Below are 14967 nucleotides of genomic sequence, written 5' to 3' on the forward strand. Positions count from 1 at the left end.
CAGAACCAGGCACGAACCCGCCAACAAAACTTTATGTCTAATTTCCCTGACCTTCTACCACTGGATATGCCATCCACCGGAGCAAGCTCCGAGTCCAGTGGCACGCCTACCACGAGCCACCGGACAGTCCCATTCATGAACCAAGGGACGCCGACCAGCAGCGCAAACACGATTTATAAACTTGACGAAATAATGTTTCCATCGGCAGATCCCTTCGCATATCCTAACCAACCTTTGATGGGCTTGAGCCCTGCATCACAAGTGGCGCAATCACCTCACCTAGGCGGAGGTCAGCCTCAAGCCTCGGGCCAGTTTTACATGCCGAACATGTATGACGACATCGAGGGCCAGCTGATGGGCCCTGTACCATCATACCTGATGCAACCAGGGCACGGCCAACACGGCCTGGACTTGTCACAACAAATGTACAACTCGACTAACATGTTAACTCTTCAAGGGCAACCTCAGCAACATCACGACCCTCAGCAACGGCAAAACAGGGAGTTGGAGGAGATGATGGCGGACCCGGGTTTCAGGGGAAACTGGGGCGATGCGTTTGGACCTAATTATCGACCCATCTAAAGACGAAACGGCCGGCAAATAATACGAACAACAACAACAACAACAACAACAGCGAGGGGGTTTTGTGCGCTCAAATCTATGATACCCTTGGACGCCTCGGATGAGACGACTGGGCAAGCTCCCGGGTCTCTCTAGGAGCGGTTTACTTCAGCCTGCCCTGGGGCATGGCATTCGATATCGGGGGGGATTTAAAAAGGAGACGGTCCAATATGAAAGGCATTGGGAAATGACAGGCACGTCTTCTCATATCCTATTACAACAATCATCACACATCGGGACCCGCCAGCATTAGCTGGCTGTGGGATCCAGAACCACAACGATTTCTATGTACATATCTCTCGCTACCTTCTTCCCTTCCGATGTATCTATATACCTCCATCACTTAGTGTCTTGTCGTCTTTGCTTCCAACCAAAGACGGCAAGTCCATTTCATTTTTCAAGACTTCAAATTCAAAATTAGGCGAGATAAGAGATGAATGTATTGTACCTAATGAAACAAGACGATCTGAAGAGGCCCCAGTGTCTTTGGCGCGGAGTGACATCAGACTCGCTTAACGAAAAGATTCTGAATCAACATGACTCGAAAGGGGTCCATCATCGGGGATGGCAAGTGTCTATCGGCCGAGGCAGACTGAGTAATGCACGGCAGCTAAGGTAATCATAGCTTATAACGTGTACGCGGCGGTAGTTTACAGTAGTCTGTAGGCCTAATATTATTACCCATCGTACTTGTATGACTGACTGGCTGGCTGGCCATGGCGCAAACGTTACCCGATTTGAACGGGCGGAGCTGGCTATGAGTTGAGGTGTGGAGGTGGAAGGATTCTGTAGCGCCAGGTATTGTACCTCCAAAGCTTTACAGGTACTTCAGAAAGGCGGGTCAGGCAAGGTGCTGAAGGTTGGGTGGTAACAATCGGTCGGCCTGCCATCCTTGTAACACTCCAGGGCGGTTGTTGGGCGGATTTGCTGCCGAACGCGGCCCGCAGTTACTTACAGTACGAAAGCGATAAGGTAAGTTAGGGGCGATTACGGGATTAATAGCTACCTACAGTGATTGATTACCTACCTAGATGGACACCTACCTGTCTTACCTTAGCCTATCTAGGTAGCTTTGTACTGCGGACTACTGTAATAAGGCAGGTAGATAGCTAGCTTCATAAGGTAGGATAGGTATAGGTAGGTAGGTACGGAGCACCACCGGCTGAGGTGTGGCTGTAGGGGCATTTGCTGATTGCATTTGGCATTGGCATGTGCAAGAGGAGGACAAAGCCACCCCAACAGAATGGACAGACGGTCATCCACAATGAACTGTGCTCACCACCACCACACTTGACCTGGAGCTTACCCTCACGCTGCGCCAAGTCCAATCTTCCTTTTCCAAGTCGACTTGGCTCATCTGTCCAAGTCTCTTGTTCATCCTCTACCTCGGCAACCGAATCCACGTTCCGACGAGCTGTCGTGACTCGAGCAGAGAGATCCGCGGCGCCCGGCCTACGTACGGAGGTGTACGGAGCACATACAGTGCGGAGCTACCAGCAGCTCTCTTCCTCACCCTCACCCAGTTGGCGCAAGCACGATGGAGGCCGACTACGACTTGATTGTGGTGGACGAGTTCGATGCTCTGTAAGTAAGAAGACACCGCCCGCCCAACTGCCAGCCAGATCATCCTCCGGCGGGCAATGCCTTGCGGCTGGGTTTATAGGGATTGGCAAACTAATCCGGTGTGTGTGCGCGCGTGTCCAGGGCGATCGAGGTGAAGGTTCCCGGACCGGCGGCGGCGCTCTCACCGCCGCTGCCGCCTGCGCCTATCCCGTCTATATCGAGCACGGCGCTGCCGTCTAGGTATCCAGGTGAGCTGCGTGCCTTTCTTTGATGCCCCCTTTTTTTTTCCCCCTTCTCCTTGGTAGGTTCTTTCAGGGGTTTGAATTGCTATGTGGCTGTGGTGCCAAATATGTTAAATGGGTTGGTCCGCATATGGTATTGGACTATGCCATCTCTAGCTCAGAATTCAATGACATGCTCCATCCGGCTTGGTGTATTTGATGCGCTATAGCAGAACAATGGCTCACGAACTGACGCTGACTTATTTGCAAAGCAAAACAACATGCGAGGAAGGTTGTCAAGGAGCTGGGCTTCTCAACGGGCCTGATCTACCTGCCGGGTGAGCCTACGAGGGCTTTCGAGGACTCTGATGTTGAAGTGCCGTTTCGCCAGAGGAGGTAGTACGTTGCCCCTTTTCTGATACTTGCGTTCATTAGTTGCCTTGTGGCTTGGGTTCCTGACACCAACCCAGCTTCTACTATCTGTCTGGTGCCAACTTTCCAGGTTGCGCCGTGACATATGATATTGGCAATGATTTGCTCACGCTCTGGATTCCATACGTCGACCCAACACAGAAGCTATGGCATGGCTCGACGCCAAGTATAAAGGACTGCTTGACTAGTTATGAAGTCGACCAGGTGCAGTACATTGCCAACCTGGAGAAGTATCTCTATCTTACGCTGGGACCGACGTCTATCATGTATGTCCTGAACGCCAACCAGGGTCCGCCGCCACGCACTCGGCCGGGCCGCGGGCCTCTTCACATCGACACCAACAAGCTGCGGCCTGCTATAGATGCCGCCCGCGTGGTCAAGAGCGATTACGAAGTGGCGATGATTCGCAAGGCAAACGCTGTATCAAGCGCTGCACACAAGATGATCCTGCAGCGCATGAAGAGCATTACCAACGAGCGCGAGATCGAGGCCGTTTTTACCGGCTTCTGCATCGCCAATGGCGCCAAGCAGGCTTACCCTGTGATTGCGGGCTCCGGCCCCAACGCAGCAAGTCTGCACTATGGCGCCAACAACGAGGCGCTCGAGGGCCGGCAACTGGTCGTCCTGGACGCGGGCGCCGAGTGGGACTGCTACGCGTCTGATGTCACGCGCACGCTGCCCATCGGCGGCAAGTTCGCAAGCCCCGAGGCCGAGGCCGTGTACGCGGTCGTGGAGCGCATGCAGACCGAGTGCGTGGACCGCATCAAGCCGGGCGTCGTCTACTACTCGCTGCACCTGCACGCCGCCATGGTGGCGGTGGTCGAGCTGCTGAGGCTGGGCATCCTGACGGGCGGGACGGCGCGCGAGATCTTCGCCGCGGGCACGGTGGCCGCCTTCTTCCCCCATGGCCTGGGCCACCACGTCGGGCTGGAGGTGCACGACGTCATGGGCCGGGAGCGGTTGCTGCTTGGCGAGAAGGGGGTGCAAGGCGCCGGCGCCGGCGGGCCCGGGCGACTCGGACGCAGGCTGGGCAAGCGGGAGATGTTCACGCCGGAGCTGCTCGTGCGCATGGCGCGGGACGCGGTCACGACGCCGCCGCCGTACAAGGGCCGGCAGAAGCTGGAGAAGAACATGATTGTCACCATCGAGCCTGGCATGTGAGTCTCTCTGCCTCTCCCACACCTGCAGAATAGTCAATGCAATCTTGTGAGAGAGATATAGAATACTGATACGTGCAATAGTTATTTCTGCCGCGAGTACATCGAGTCGTACTTCCTCAAGAGCCCTGTTCATGCCAAGTTCATCGACAAGGAGATCCTGGAGCAGTACTATCCGGTCGGCGGCGTTCGCATCGAGGACTGCATTTTGGTAACGGATGACGGACATGAGAACTTGACAACCGCACCGAAGGCTAAGGAGGCCATGGCGATCATGAACGGTGAAGGCTTCTAAGAGATTGAATCCATTTTAGTTGGATTAAAATGGGCGCCTAGTTGGGGCTACTGTTGAGACGCGATGAGACCAAGTCACTTATGGAGAATTGTGGCGGGCAATAATCAAATGACTTCGTTCAAATATCAAGTGTTCATGCTACCTGAAACCCTGAAATTCCCTATATAATCAAACGCCACATTTTGTACATAGATTCTCGTCCCAAATGCTCATGCCTCACAGATACTTCTTGTGCGAGCCGCCCTTTCTCTTCTTATAGAAGAAATAGCCGCCGACCAGCACTAACTGGCTGCCAATGATGACAAAAATGAGGCGGCTGTGGCCGGGCGCGGCATGTTTCTTCACCGTGTCCTGCAGCGTGGCGTGGGTATCGCTCATCAGCCCCTTGATCGCGTGCTCCGACTCCTTCACCTTGCTCGACACGTCGCCCTTGACCCTGCGCACCTCGTTCTCCAAGTTCTGCATCCTCGACTCCAGATCGACGATCTTGTCGAGCTTCGTCATCAGGCCCTTGAGCTCGCCGAGCTGGATGGACAGCTCCTCGTGGCGCTTCTCGCCGATGCTGTCCTGGTTCGCGATGGTGCGGAAGATGGTGGACAGGTGGTGGTTGACGCTCTGTAGCCTGTTGTGAAGGTCGGCGAATTGCGCCTTGGAGCTCGTGATGGCGTTGGCGTCTTGGTCGGGCATGTCCTTCTCAAAGGAGACGTCTTGTTCTACGACTAGCCCTGAGCGGCTGAACCGTGTGGGCGGACGGTTGTCCTTCTGGCGATTCAGCATAGGCTGCTGCTGCTGTTCTTGCTCTCCAGGGATTGGAGGTGCGCTGTCCTGGTTCGCCTCGAGGTTGTCGGTCATCACAACCAGCTTGAAGACCTCAAACGAGTCCGGGTTGTCCGCCGAAGCCGCGGTGATGCCGAACCTGTACCCGCCAGGGAGGGCAATGCTGTCGCTCTCAAAGCACAGGTTGCCGTCGACCTCGACGCGGAAGTTGCTGTCCGTCTGGCGCAGCTTGAGCTGCGAGGGGCGGCCCAGGTTGCGGTAGGCGTAGTTGCAGTGGCCAAAGGCGAGGCCGTCGACCTGCTGCGCCTTGAAGTCGGTGGTGCCGTCGTTGAGGAAGCCGCGCACCATGCCGCCGGTGCCGCCGTGCGTGTCAATGACCAGCGCCAGGCCCTCGAAGCGCCCGACCGTGTAGATGCTGCCCTGGCCCACGGCGTACGCCCCGTCCCGCGCCAGCCAGATGTTCAGGTTGCCGCCGCCGCGCTCGGGCCCGTTGGCGCGGAAGTCGACGTCCGCCACCCACTGCGTGTGCATGAGGTCTCGGTCGCCCCAGAGCGCCGCCCGGGAGTTGCCCGGCGCGGGCGGCGTGAGGATGATCTTGTTGGAGAGGACTTCGGGCGGCGCTGGCGTGCCCTGGATTGAGAAATGTGGAATGTTCTTCGTGTTGTCTGGCGTTATCCTAGAATGCCATTAGATACAGAGTTGCAAGTTCACGCGATGTCTCCTGCATACCTTGTGCCATAGCCGAAGCTGAGCTCACTAACTAGGTATTGTGCTTGTATCTGCGAGAAGCCAGCCGCAAGGCACAGCGACAGTAATGATGGGACACGCATGGCGATGTCTCGGGTGAATGAAGCTATTCACAAGCTTCAGAGGTAGCAGGAATGCAGTCTCGAGGGATATGGGTATACTATGGTTTTGCGGGAGGTGGTTCAGGGTATTTCAGTCTCCGCGCGGGTTGAGGCCACCCTGGCAGAATATCAGATCCAAGGTCGCCGCCAAACTCCAATTGATGTAACGGCCCAGAGCTCCGGGACTAGAGCATGCACACGACCAGCAACAGCGGAAATGCAATTCAAAAAGTAACGAGACGGAGCAGTAGATAATGGTACAGTATGGCCGATCACAAGAGGACGCTAAATAAAAGAGGATAAAGAGCACATGGTACTGTAGCTAGGAAGTTGCTGAAGTTAGACACCCGAAAACGGGCTTGTCTTAGAGCTTTGGTCTCTCTTTCTAAAGAACCGGCCGTGTCTCGCCTCAGCGCCGGCTGTGGAGACGCCAGCTTGCAAGCCCCTCTGAAAGCCCAAATCTGAAGCAAGCTGTCCCAAAGCACGGCCCCTGCAGGAGCTTCTCCAATTCCCTTGTTAGTGGGGGCATCGCTTGAGTGTGTGGCTTGTGGCTCAAGCAGCCACAGTGGCTGAAGCTCCAAACAACAAAAATGATTGTCTCCAAGACCACGCAAAGTCCGGGCTCAGGTCCGACCAGCGAAGATCGAGCTCGTGAACCAGCTTCGTAGCTGCAACAACATCACCTGATCCGCCCCGAGTGGACATGTTTCAATGTCTGAAATACGCCCATCCATTGCGCAATGCGCATTAGTAGCTGCAGCGTTCAAGGTGCTGCTCTTCCCGGCCTAGTAAGTCCTCCTGCCAGACTTCACATGCTTTCACTTGCCTCCCAGGAGCCACTGGTAGCTAATGCAGTCGAGCAGTAAATCAACAGACTTCGAAGTCCACCGAAATTGGCTCGCCATTACACACAGTCTGCCACTCTGGGAGTGGTACTACGAAAAGACGTCAGAGTGGACTCTGGACTACCCTCCCTTCTTCGCCTACTTCGAATGGATCCTGTCACAAGTCGCAAAGCTGGCAGATCCGGCCATGCTGAAGATATACAACTTGGAGTACGATAGCTGGCAGACTGTATACTTCCAGAGAGCCACGGTCATCCTTACGGAGCTCGTGCTGGTGTATGCGCTGCAGATGTTCGTGGACTCGTCTCATGGCACATCGAAACGAGCTGCGCAAGCTGCTGCTATATCCATTCTCTTGTCTCCCGGTCTTCTGATCATCGATCACATCCATTTCCAGTACAACGGCGTCATGTACGGTATCCTCATCGCGTCTCTTGTGCTGGCTCGGAAGAGATCGGGGTTGCTGGCGAGTGGACTCATTTTCGCTACCCTGCTGTGCATGAAGCACATCTACTCGTACCTAGCGCCCGCGTACTTTGTCTATCTTTTGCGCGTGTACTGCTTGTCGCCAAAGTCCATGTTCCGAATTCAGTTCCTCAACTGCGTGAAGCTCGGCAGCGGCATCGCTGCGATACTGGGTGCCGCCTTTGGCCCCTTCGCGCTAAAGGAACAAATTCCACAGATCCTGAGCAGACTCTTTCCGTTCTCTCGCGGGCTCTGCCATGCTTACTGGGCACCAAATGCATGGGCAATGTACTCTTTCACCGATCGAGTACTGATCTATGGTATGGCGTTTTCCTCAGCATTATGTTCTCCTGGCTGCAAATACTGATATTTTCATAGTCGCACCGCGCATTGGCCTTCCGATTAAAGAGGAGGCTTTAAACAGCGTAACTCGTGGTTTAGTTGGAGACACAGCATTTGCCGTGCTTCCGGAGATTAGCCCGAGGATATGCTTTGGCCTTACTCTGCTCTTCCAGGCAATCCCTCTGATCAAGCTCTTCTTCCAGCCGACTTGGGACACCTTCATTAGCGCAGTGACTCTCTGCGGCTACGCGTCATTCCTATTCGGGTGGCATGTTCACGAGAAGGCAATTCTTCTGGTCATCATCCCCTTCAGCCTCATAGCCCTGAAAGACAGGCGATATCTGAGTGCTTTCCGACCGCTCGCTGTCGCGGGTCATGTTTCTCTCTTCCCGCTATTATTTACTCCAGCGGAGTTCCCTATCAAGACAATCTACACGGTCTTTTGGCTTGTCTTGTTCCTCATGGTCTTTGACCGTCTCGCCCCGGCCTCGAACAGGCCGAGACTGTTCCTGTTTGACCGTCTAAACACCCTGTACATTGCTGTAAGCATACCGCTGATTGCATACTGCTCTCTGATCCACGGTATCGTGTTCGGTAAGAGCTTTGAGTTTCTGCCCCTGATGTTTACGAGCTCCTACTCAGCAGTAGGGGTCGTTGGAAGCTGGGTTGGATTCATGGTGGTTTATTTCACCTCCTAGATTACGTAGAAAGCCGCATCTTATATATACCAAATAAACATCAATTAGAATTTGCAAATGCGTAGCAATACTGATGTACCATGAGCATCTTAAAGGATTAGCGGTATGCGCTGAAATTGACAGTGGCCACGGCGGATGATGCCCAGTGGAGGTTACTATACATGCTACCCCTGGCGTATACGTATATAAAATGCAAGGATTACTAGCACGTGTTTTTCTTCCCGCTTGTACTGCCCTCGAGCCTTTGTTAGAGATTGTTTTGCCAAATTTGCAATCCACTAAGCTCGCCTGCGAAAAGTCTCTTTCCCGTGTCCAGAGTAATATTCACTAACACTTTCCCATTGTTGTACTTGCTTTTGGGAAAACAATGCAAGGCTGATGGGTTTCGCTTAACGCCAATCCACTCGCCGCTCTCTTCGTCGGTATAGACCCAGTGAGTCGGATTTGAAGAGATCAACAACATTGAAAACTTGCAGATACTCACGTCTCAGTTTTCCGAACAGCATGCACTGCTCCGTTTGAGAAATTGAGCCATCTCATTCATATTGAAAGAGATAGCTTCGGTCAGGCGATACTGATCTGATGCACTTACACCGGTTGAGCCTCAATCACATCGGACGCATTGTTGATATTGGAGATTATCTGACCCTCTGAGCAGCAGATTCAATCTCAGAACCTTGGAGTCAATTGAAATCAAGTTTTTAAAGAAGACTTGAAAGTGTTGCAGAGCAAGGGTGGCGAGCTGTCTTGGTGTAGAGGCGCGGTCCTGTGAAGGAGGCCGGGGAGCGGCCAGCTCACCTCGAGGACCCCCTGCCTGGTGGTTCCTATAAAAATTGTGTATTGTGAGATAAAAATGCGAAAAATGGTCGCATCTGACTTGTATAACATCGAATCAATTCTGCTCATTGAGGGGATCAAAATGAGTACAAGATTGGTGTGTTCAGCTGGGGATTCTGCATTCTGGAGGCGAACAAAGGAAAGAGGAGTGAGGACTGTGATTTTGATGGGGGCTTTTTGAGAATGGGGGAGGAGGAGGAGAGGGAGGACGCCGCCAGCACCTAACAGGTAACAAGGGAAGTTGGGTGAGAGAAGGTGTGCCTGTTGTTTGACACGCCGCTCCGTCCGGGACCCACTTGGCTCGACCAGGGTGGACGCATCTTATTTGGGATGCACGCTCTCGGGACCTGGGACTCTTCCTCTCCTCAAAAAATTGCTTCCTGTTTTGTTTCTCACGGCACGTCAGCTTCCTGGCCTCCTCATCGCCTTCATCCGTGGCCTCACAGCTCGAAACAACCCAAAGAGCCTCTACAGCCCCGAGAATCACCCAGAAACACGTCTCGTCGCGCCCAGCAGCCTCGTGTAAGTGTAAGTCGGTCCTCCAGAGTGCCGCTCGCTGCCCCCCAGTCCCTGCACCTGCACCTCCACCTCCCACGACTTGGGCTTTGGGTCCACGTCGCCCACCCGGCACAACCGCGACTTCTGGGCACAACAACAATCACGGCCCGCCACGATTGAAGCCATCCATCTCTCAGAGGCCTCAAGTCCCAAGTATTGGACCGGGAAGGCTGACTTTCAGCCTTGCAGACGATTTTCGGCCAATATCTAGATGCGGTCTTAGTCCGCCGATATGGTATGCCGCCCTCCCCCTACTGCAGATTCTGCACCATACTGACCCACGACTCAAGGTCCTCTTCAAACGTAAGCCGGTCCAGTTCCTGGTGCCGCCGGCCATAGAGGATGAGTCCGACGAGGTAAGTGTGCGCTTTTGCATGCACCGGGATCTGGAGCTGAGCAGTCGCCAGGTGTGGCTGATCCCCCAGACGGGGGAGGTCTTTGCTACCTATGAAGACTACTTGACCAGGTATTATTGCCCCAAGTTCTAGGAGTTATTCGACCGTGTTCTGACTTTTCTTCCAGGATGGACTTTTATAAACAGGTAAGCCGTCGTGTTAGTTCGGCGCGCAATCTCGAGACCCCCACTTACACCACCAGCGTCGCTTCATCTGCCAGATCACAGGCCACTCCGGCCTTACTTTCTTCGAGGCATTGGAGAGCGAGGTAAGTCTACTGTTACTACTCCCTCTTGTCAATGCTTAACAGAAATGGTCTAGACTGCCGGCGCCCAAGAGGTCGAGCAAGCTTTCCCCGAGCCCCTCAAGGGACCAATCCTTCGACGCGTCCAATTCCAGACCGTGTCTCGAATCGATCACTTGGTCGACCAGATATACGACGAATTCAAGACAGATTATTACCCCGGCGAGACAGTCACCGTAAACATTCACACGGGGGAGCGGTTGCAAGGCATCGTGCGCGACAAGACTAGGTTCGGCAGTAAGGTGCTCCCGGACGGTACTCTGACGCCACCCTTCTCACGATACTTTGTCAGCCTGGTGGAACGACCGGATGAGGAAGCTGTTGTCGACGATTCGCACATGTCCCGTGACCGTAGGACATTTACGAAGTCCGTTCTGCGATCCTTCATCAAGAAGACAGTCACAAGAGAAGCGTGGAATGGTGCGCCCTGGCTTGTCAAGCATGACATTGCCAATCAATACAAAATTGACACGCGTGTCCCGCCGCATTTGCGCTACGATACCAAGTTGATGGAGCGAAAACAGGTCCAAGCGCAGAAGAGGATGGTCCACCCGCAAGACATGAATGGCTTGAACAATGCATTCACAAATAACGGGCCCGTGCGATTACCAGAGCTCAAGCCCGCACACACCAAGGCGCAGAAGGGCAAGCAGGGCCAGGGCCAGGGAGGCAAGGGCAACAAGCATCATGGACCTGAGCCTGGCGCATTTGTACATCTCCCTCTTCCCGGTAACCCCTTCCAATTTGGAGTTCCTTACCGAAATCATGGAGCCATGACGCCAGTATTCACGCCAGAACCCCCGCCGCCTCCTCCACCTCCGAAGTACCCGATCGAAGATCTACAGCTTGAGCCGAGAGATATTGTCCGACCTGCACTCAAATACTTATGCAATGACCCCCCTGTTGAGGTCAAAGACCGGTCCCCTTTGGGCGACAAGATTCGAATGAACTCTGTTGGACCCCTCTTGGAGACCTGGGATACGCTCAATGTGTATTGCGAGATTTTCAAATTGGATTCTTTTACGTTTGACGACTATGTCGAGGCACTTCAGATTGCGTCAGAAGAGACTCCTTGTCAGCTCTTCGATGAGATTCACTGCGCAGTCTTGAAGGTCCTAGTTAATTCCGAAGCTGACGGAGGCAAAGTACAATTCAAACTTCCCGAGCTAGAGGAAGACGACGAGGACGACGAGGAAGAAGAAGATGAGGAAGAGGATGCTGATAGCGATGCGGATCCGGAGCCGCAACCAACGGGCCGTGCGACTAGAAGCAGTATGGCCAAACTTGAAGCGGAGAGGCTCGCAGCTGAGGTTGCAGCAGCTCAGAAGGAAAGTGAAGAGGCGGAGAATGCACCAAAACATCGAGCTGAGGATGTTCTTGCCGATTATGATTGGCTCGACCACCTGAGGAAACGTGACTTCAAGGACGGCGGCTGGGAGTTGATCATGGTCGGACTGTTGCACCAACTCTCCCACACCACTAAACAAAGTCTCCACGCGTCATGCGAGGAGCTCCTTATTCAGTTGGTCCCGAGGGATGTCGAGGCTACTCAGGAGACAGTTCGTCAGCACTACGCTGCTCTCGATGTCAACTACCGCATTCAGGCACTGCAAATCATCTGCATGCTCACCGCCGAGACTAAGGCTATCCGCGCTTACATGGAGGACTGCAGTGAGCAGATGACAGCTTTCAGAAAGGAGAAGATTGACTGGCAAAGACAGCGGAAACAAGCGTAAGCACCCCATCTACTCAAATTCCAGTCGAGTATCTAATTTTTTTGCAGTATGGAAGAGTTGAAGCAGTTGAATGACCAACGCAAAATACTTTTGCCCGACAATATACCAAATTCACCTTCAGCAGAGGCCGTCAATGGCCATGTTGACGTAGAGATGAGCGGCGTCGAAGAGATGACACCTGCTGAGGACGAAGTGGCTGACAGCGATGACGAGGCTCCTCGTGGCCGCAGTCTCCGACGAGCCCAGGACCGAGCTGCTGAACGCCAACAAAAAGAGAAAGAACGTCTGGAGAAGAAGGAAAAAGCGGAGGCTGCCAAGGCTTCTAAGCAATCCAAGCAGTTCGCCAAACTCCTCAAGGAGATTCAGAAGAAGGAAGAGTTCATCAGCAAGTGCGAAGAGGAAGTCGCCGTCATAGACAATGATCTTCGAGAAGCTGACTGTCCGCGAACGAGAGTCCTGGGCAAGGATCGTTTCTGGAATCGGTATTACTGGTTTGAGCGCAACGGAATGCCCTACGGCGGTCTGCCTGACAGCTCAACTGCTTCGGCAGACTACGCCAACGCTTGTCTCTGGATACAGGGTCCCAGCGACTTGGAGCGTGAAGGTTATATCGATATGCAGCCTGATTATCAGAACGAGTACAAGGCAAAGTTCAACATGACTGTACCAGAGCGAAAGAAGAGAGAAGAAGGCGAGACGAGCGTGTACACTTCAAAACAATGGGGCTACTATTGTGAGCCTGAAGATGTCGAGAAGCTTCTAGAGTGGCTTGATCCGCGGGGCTACAACGAGCTGAAGTTGCGCAAGGAGATCTTGAACTTCAAGGAGAAGATTATCAAGCACATGAAAAATCGCAAGGCTTACTTGAACCCAGGCGACAAGGAAGAGAAGAAGGACGATTCTAAGCGGATGAGCACCCGAACAAGGAATGCTCAGACCCCTGAACCAAGACATTATCGCTGCCTAGACTGGGAGAATACTACCGCTATGGAGGAGCTTGGCCATCTGCACAGCGAGCAACCTCCGCCTCCCCAGTCAAGAAAGAGGGGCAGGAAGAAGGAGACCATCGAAGCCGCGCCGCCGCCAAAGAAGGGTCGGCAAGGCACACGCTATAATTTCTAAAGCTTCAAGCTTGCTTTGCTTCCATCAAATCTCTGGTTTCGGGGTGGCATCACGGCGGCGCCAGGTTGGCTGGCTGGTGTGTACTGGTTTACGGATTGTACTGCATATACTTGCGAGGCGTAGAGAGCTGCCTAGATTTGCATAGGAGATGACCAAAAAGCACAGTCCTGGTTCGGCTAGAGGTAAAGGCGTTTTTGTTCCGGATCAAGGAATTGGTATCGGCCATATAGGTGTAGAACCGCGAGTCTTCACGAGAGGCGGAGGACAGGAGACGATGACGGTTGGCTTCATTGCTTCATGATCCCCATTTGCATCGCCTTCCTTCTATAGACGTCTATAAGAGTACTGTTCCTGACGGACATTTCAATACGATATGATGAGCTCCTCTCAATCAACGCTTTTTGTGAACCCCTCACATCGGGTATCAAATCGCGCAAGGCGCTGTCGCTATGCATGCGTCCAACCCTCGCGCCTCTAACTCACTCCTGATCAGGGTCTCCATCACCGAGGCCCGTCGCCCGCACCACCACGACTGCCATGTCGGGAGCAGGACCCGCGCAGCGCGGTAGAAGTGATACAGCACGACCAGCGCGCGCGAGTCGCCCGCCAGGATCAGCTCCAGGAACGGGCCGAAGCACAACAGAGGGAACGACAGGATATACTTCTCCAGGTCGGCCTTTTGCGGCATTGGCACCGGGGTCGGTGACAACAGGTTCGCCGTCGAGGGGAAGTGCGCATCCGGCATGAAGCACAACACGACACTGAGGCGGGCAACCATGCGGTCGTAGGCGGCACGCAGCACCGCCTCCCTGTCTCCGTGTACTGCTGGCGGGCTGAGAGCCTCGGCGAGGTCGGCGGCTTGAGGCGTCAGGGGTCGCGGTAGCGGGCTGGGGCTCAGGCTGGGGTAGATGGACATCTCCTGCTGCTCATCCCTGACAAGATTGAGATCCCAGGTCGGGTGGACGCTCGATTGAACGTCTGTGTCGGGGGTCAGAGTCGTCGGCATGGTGAGCAGCTGGAAGATCTCTGCGCGGCTGGGGCAGAACTCGGGTGGTGGCGAGGAATAGGACGGCGTGGCTGGTGGTGCCGCCGGCAGTGGCGCCCTGGGATTACCGCTGTATACCGGATCGTCGAAGATGTCCGTGAAACCGTGCGCATTAATTTGGAAATTGATGTTCTGCGGCTCGAGCGAATCCTCGAGGCTGTTGCATGGCTTGAGCAGCGCTATCTCCACGAAGACGCTGTTCTTGCGCTGGAAGAACGGCCATGATACGAAGAAGATCTGACGAACGCCGGGGCTCAGCAGGAACATCTGGTCTTTGGCAAGGTCGAGATGCGCTATTTCAGGGCTGCAGTCATCTTCAAGTCCAGGCTGTATTTCAAGAAATTCGAGATTGCACCAGCTCAGGTAATGGATCAGTATCGCCGTGCCCATCAGGGGGTCGCAGTTCTCTAACGTGATAGGTGCAGACAAGTTCGTTCGGAAGTCCTGAATACTTTTCGTCAAAAAGGACATTGCAGCACAATTGTATCGCTCGTTGTTCGGGCACAGCATGGTCAGATGTGTAGCTGCTAAGGAGAGCATGGCGTTCATGAGGTATTCCCACTACATGGATCGGTCAGAGGTCCTTTTGACGGTGAACGAGGTACCCAGGGTATGGAATCGACGGACCTGAAAGGAGAGCTGCAGCATATGCGGCCATATATCGAATGAGAGCGTGGGCACGGTGACCTTCTCAAAGTGATAGAAC

At 54.0% G+C, this 14967-nt stretch overlaps 5 protein-coding genes across 5 annotated transcripts; 3 read left to right on the forward strand and 2 right to left on the reverse strand.

The window, feature by feature from the left end:
• Positions 1 to 2593: 2593 nt before the first annotated feature.
• Positions 2594 to 4289, forward strand: UCRPA7_6367 (putative xaa-pro dipeptidase protein; the record flags this gene model as incomplete). The annotated part of the gene is made up of 4 exons (XM_007918905.1): positions 2594 to 2615; positions 2678 to 2804; positions 2876 to 3994; positions 4079 to 4289. The coding sequence occupies 4 exons, from the start codon at positions 2594 to 2596 to the stop codon at positions 4287 to 4289; spliced, it is 1479 nt and encodes a 492-aa protein (XP_007917096.1).
• A 216-nt stretch (positions 4290 to 4505) lies between these two features.
• Positions 4506 to 5896, reverse strand: UCRPA7_6368 (putative lectin family integral membrane protein; the record flags this gene model as incomplete). The annotated part of the gene is made up of 2 exons (XM_007918906.1): positions 4506 to 5742; positions 5796 to 5896. The coding sequence occupies 2 exons, from the start codon at positions 5894 to 5896 to the stop codon at positions 4506 to 4508; spliced, it is 1338 nt and encodes a 445-aa protein (XP_007917097.1).
• Positions 5897 to 6625: 729 nt separating this feature from the next.
• UCRPA7_6369 (putative dolichyl pyrophosphate glc1man9 c2 alpha- -glucosyltransferase protein) lies at positions 6626 to 8264 on the forward strand (the record flags this gene model as incomplete). The annotated part of the gene is made up of 3 exons (XM_007918907.1): positions 6626 to 6702; positions 6778 to 7544; positions 7603 to 8264. The coding sequence occupies 3 exons, from the start codon at positions 6626 to 6628 to the stop codon at positions 8262 to 8264; spliced, it is 1506 nt and encodes a 501-aa protein (XP_007917098.1).
• A 1627-nt stretch (positions 8265 to 9891) lies between these two features.
• UCRPA7_6370 (putative chromatin assembly protein) lies at positions 9892 to 13216 on the forward strand (the record flags this gene model as incomplete). Its single annotated transcript, XM_007918908.1, has 7 exons — positions 9892 to 9894; positions 9950 to 10015; positions 10067 to 10125; positions 10182 to 10200; positions 10257 to 10322; positions 10376 to 12090; positions 12142 to 13216. 7 exons carry the CDS (start codon positions 9892 to 9894, stop codon positions 13214 to 13216), a joined length of 3003 nt encoding a protein of 1000 aa, XP_007917099.1.
• A 424-nt stretch (positions 13217 to 13640) lies between these two features.
• On the reverse strand, positions 13641 to 14732 carry UCRPA7_6371 (putative c6 transcription protein; the record flags this gene model as incomplete). The annotated part of the gene is made up of 1 exon (XM_007918909.1): positions 13641 to 14732. One exon carries the CDS (start codon positions 14730 to 14732, stop codon positions 13641 to 13643), a length of 1092 nt encoding a protein of 363 aa, XP_007917100.1.
• Between the last annotated feature and the right edge of the window lie 235 nt (positions 14733 to 14967).

The sequence above is a fragment of the Phaeoacremonium minimum genome (genome assembly GCF_000392275.1).
Source record: "Phaeoacremonium minimum UCRPA7 unplaced genomic scaffold PA7_03_scaffold_468, whole genome shotgun sequence".
Lineage (NCBI taxonomy): Eukaryota > Fungi > Ascomycota > Sordariomycetes > Togniniales > Togniniaceae > Phaeoacremonium > Phaeoacremonium minimum.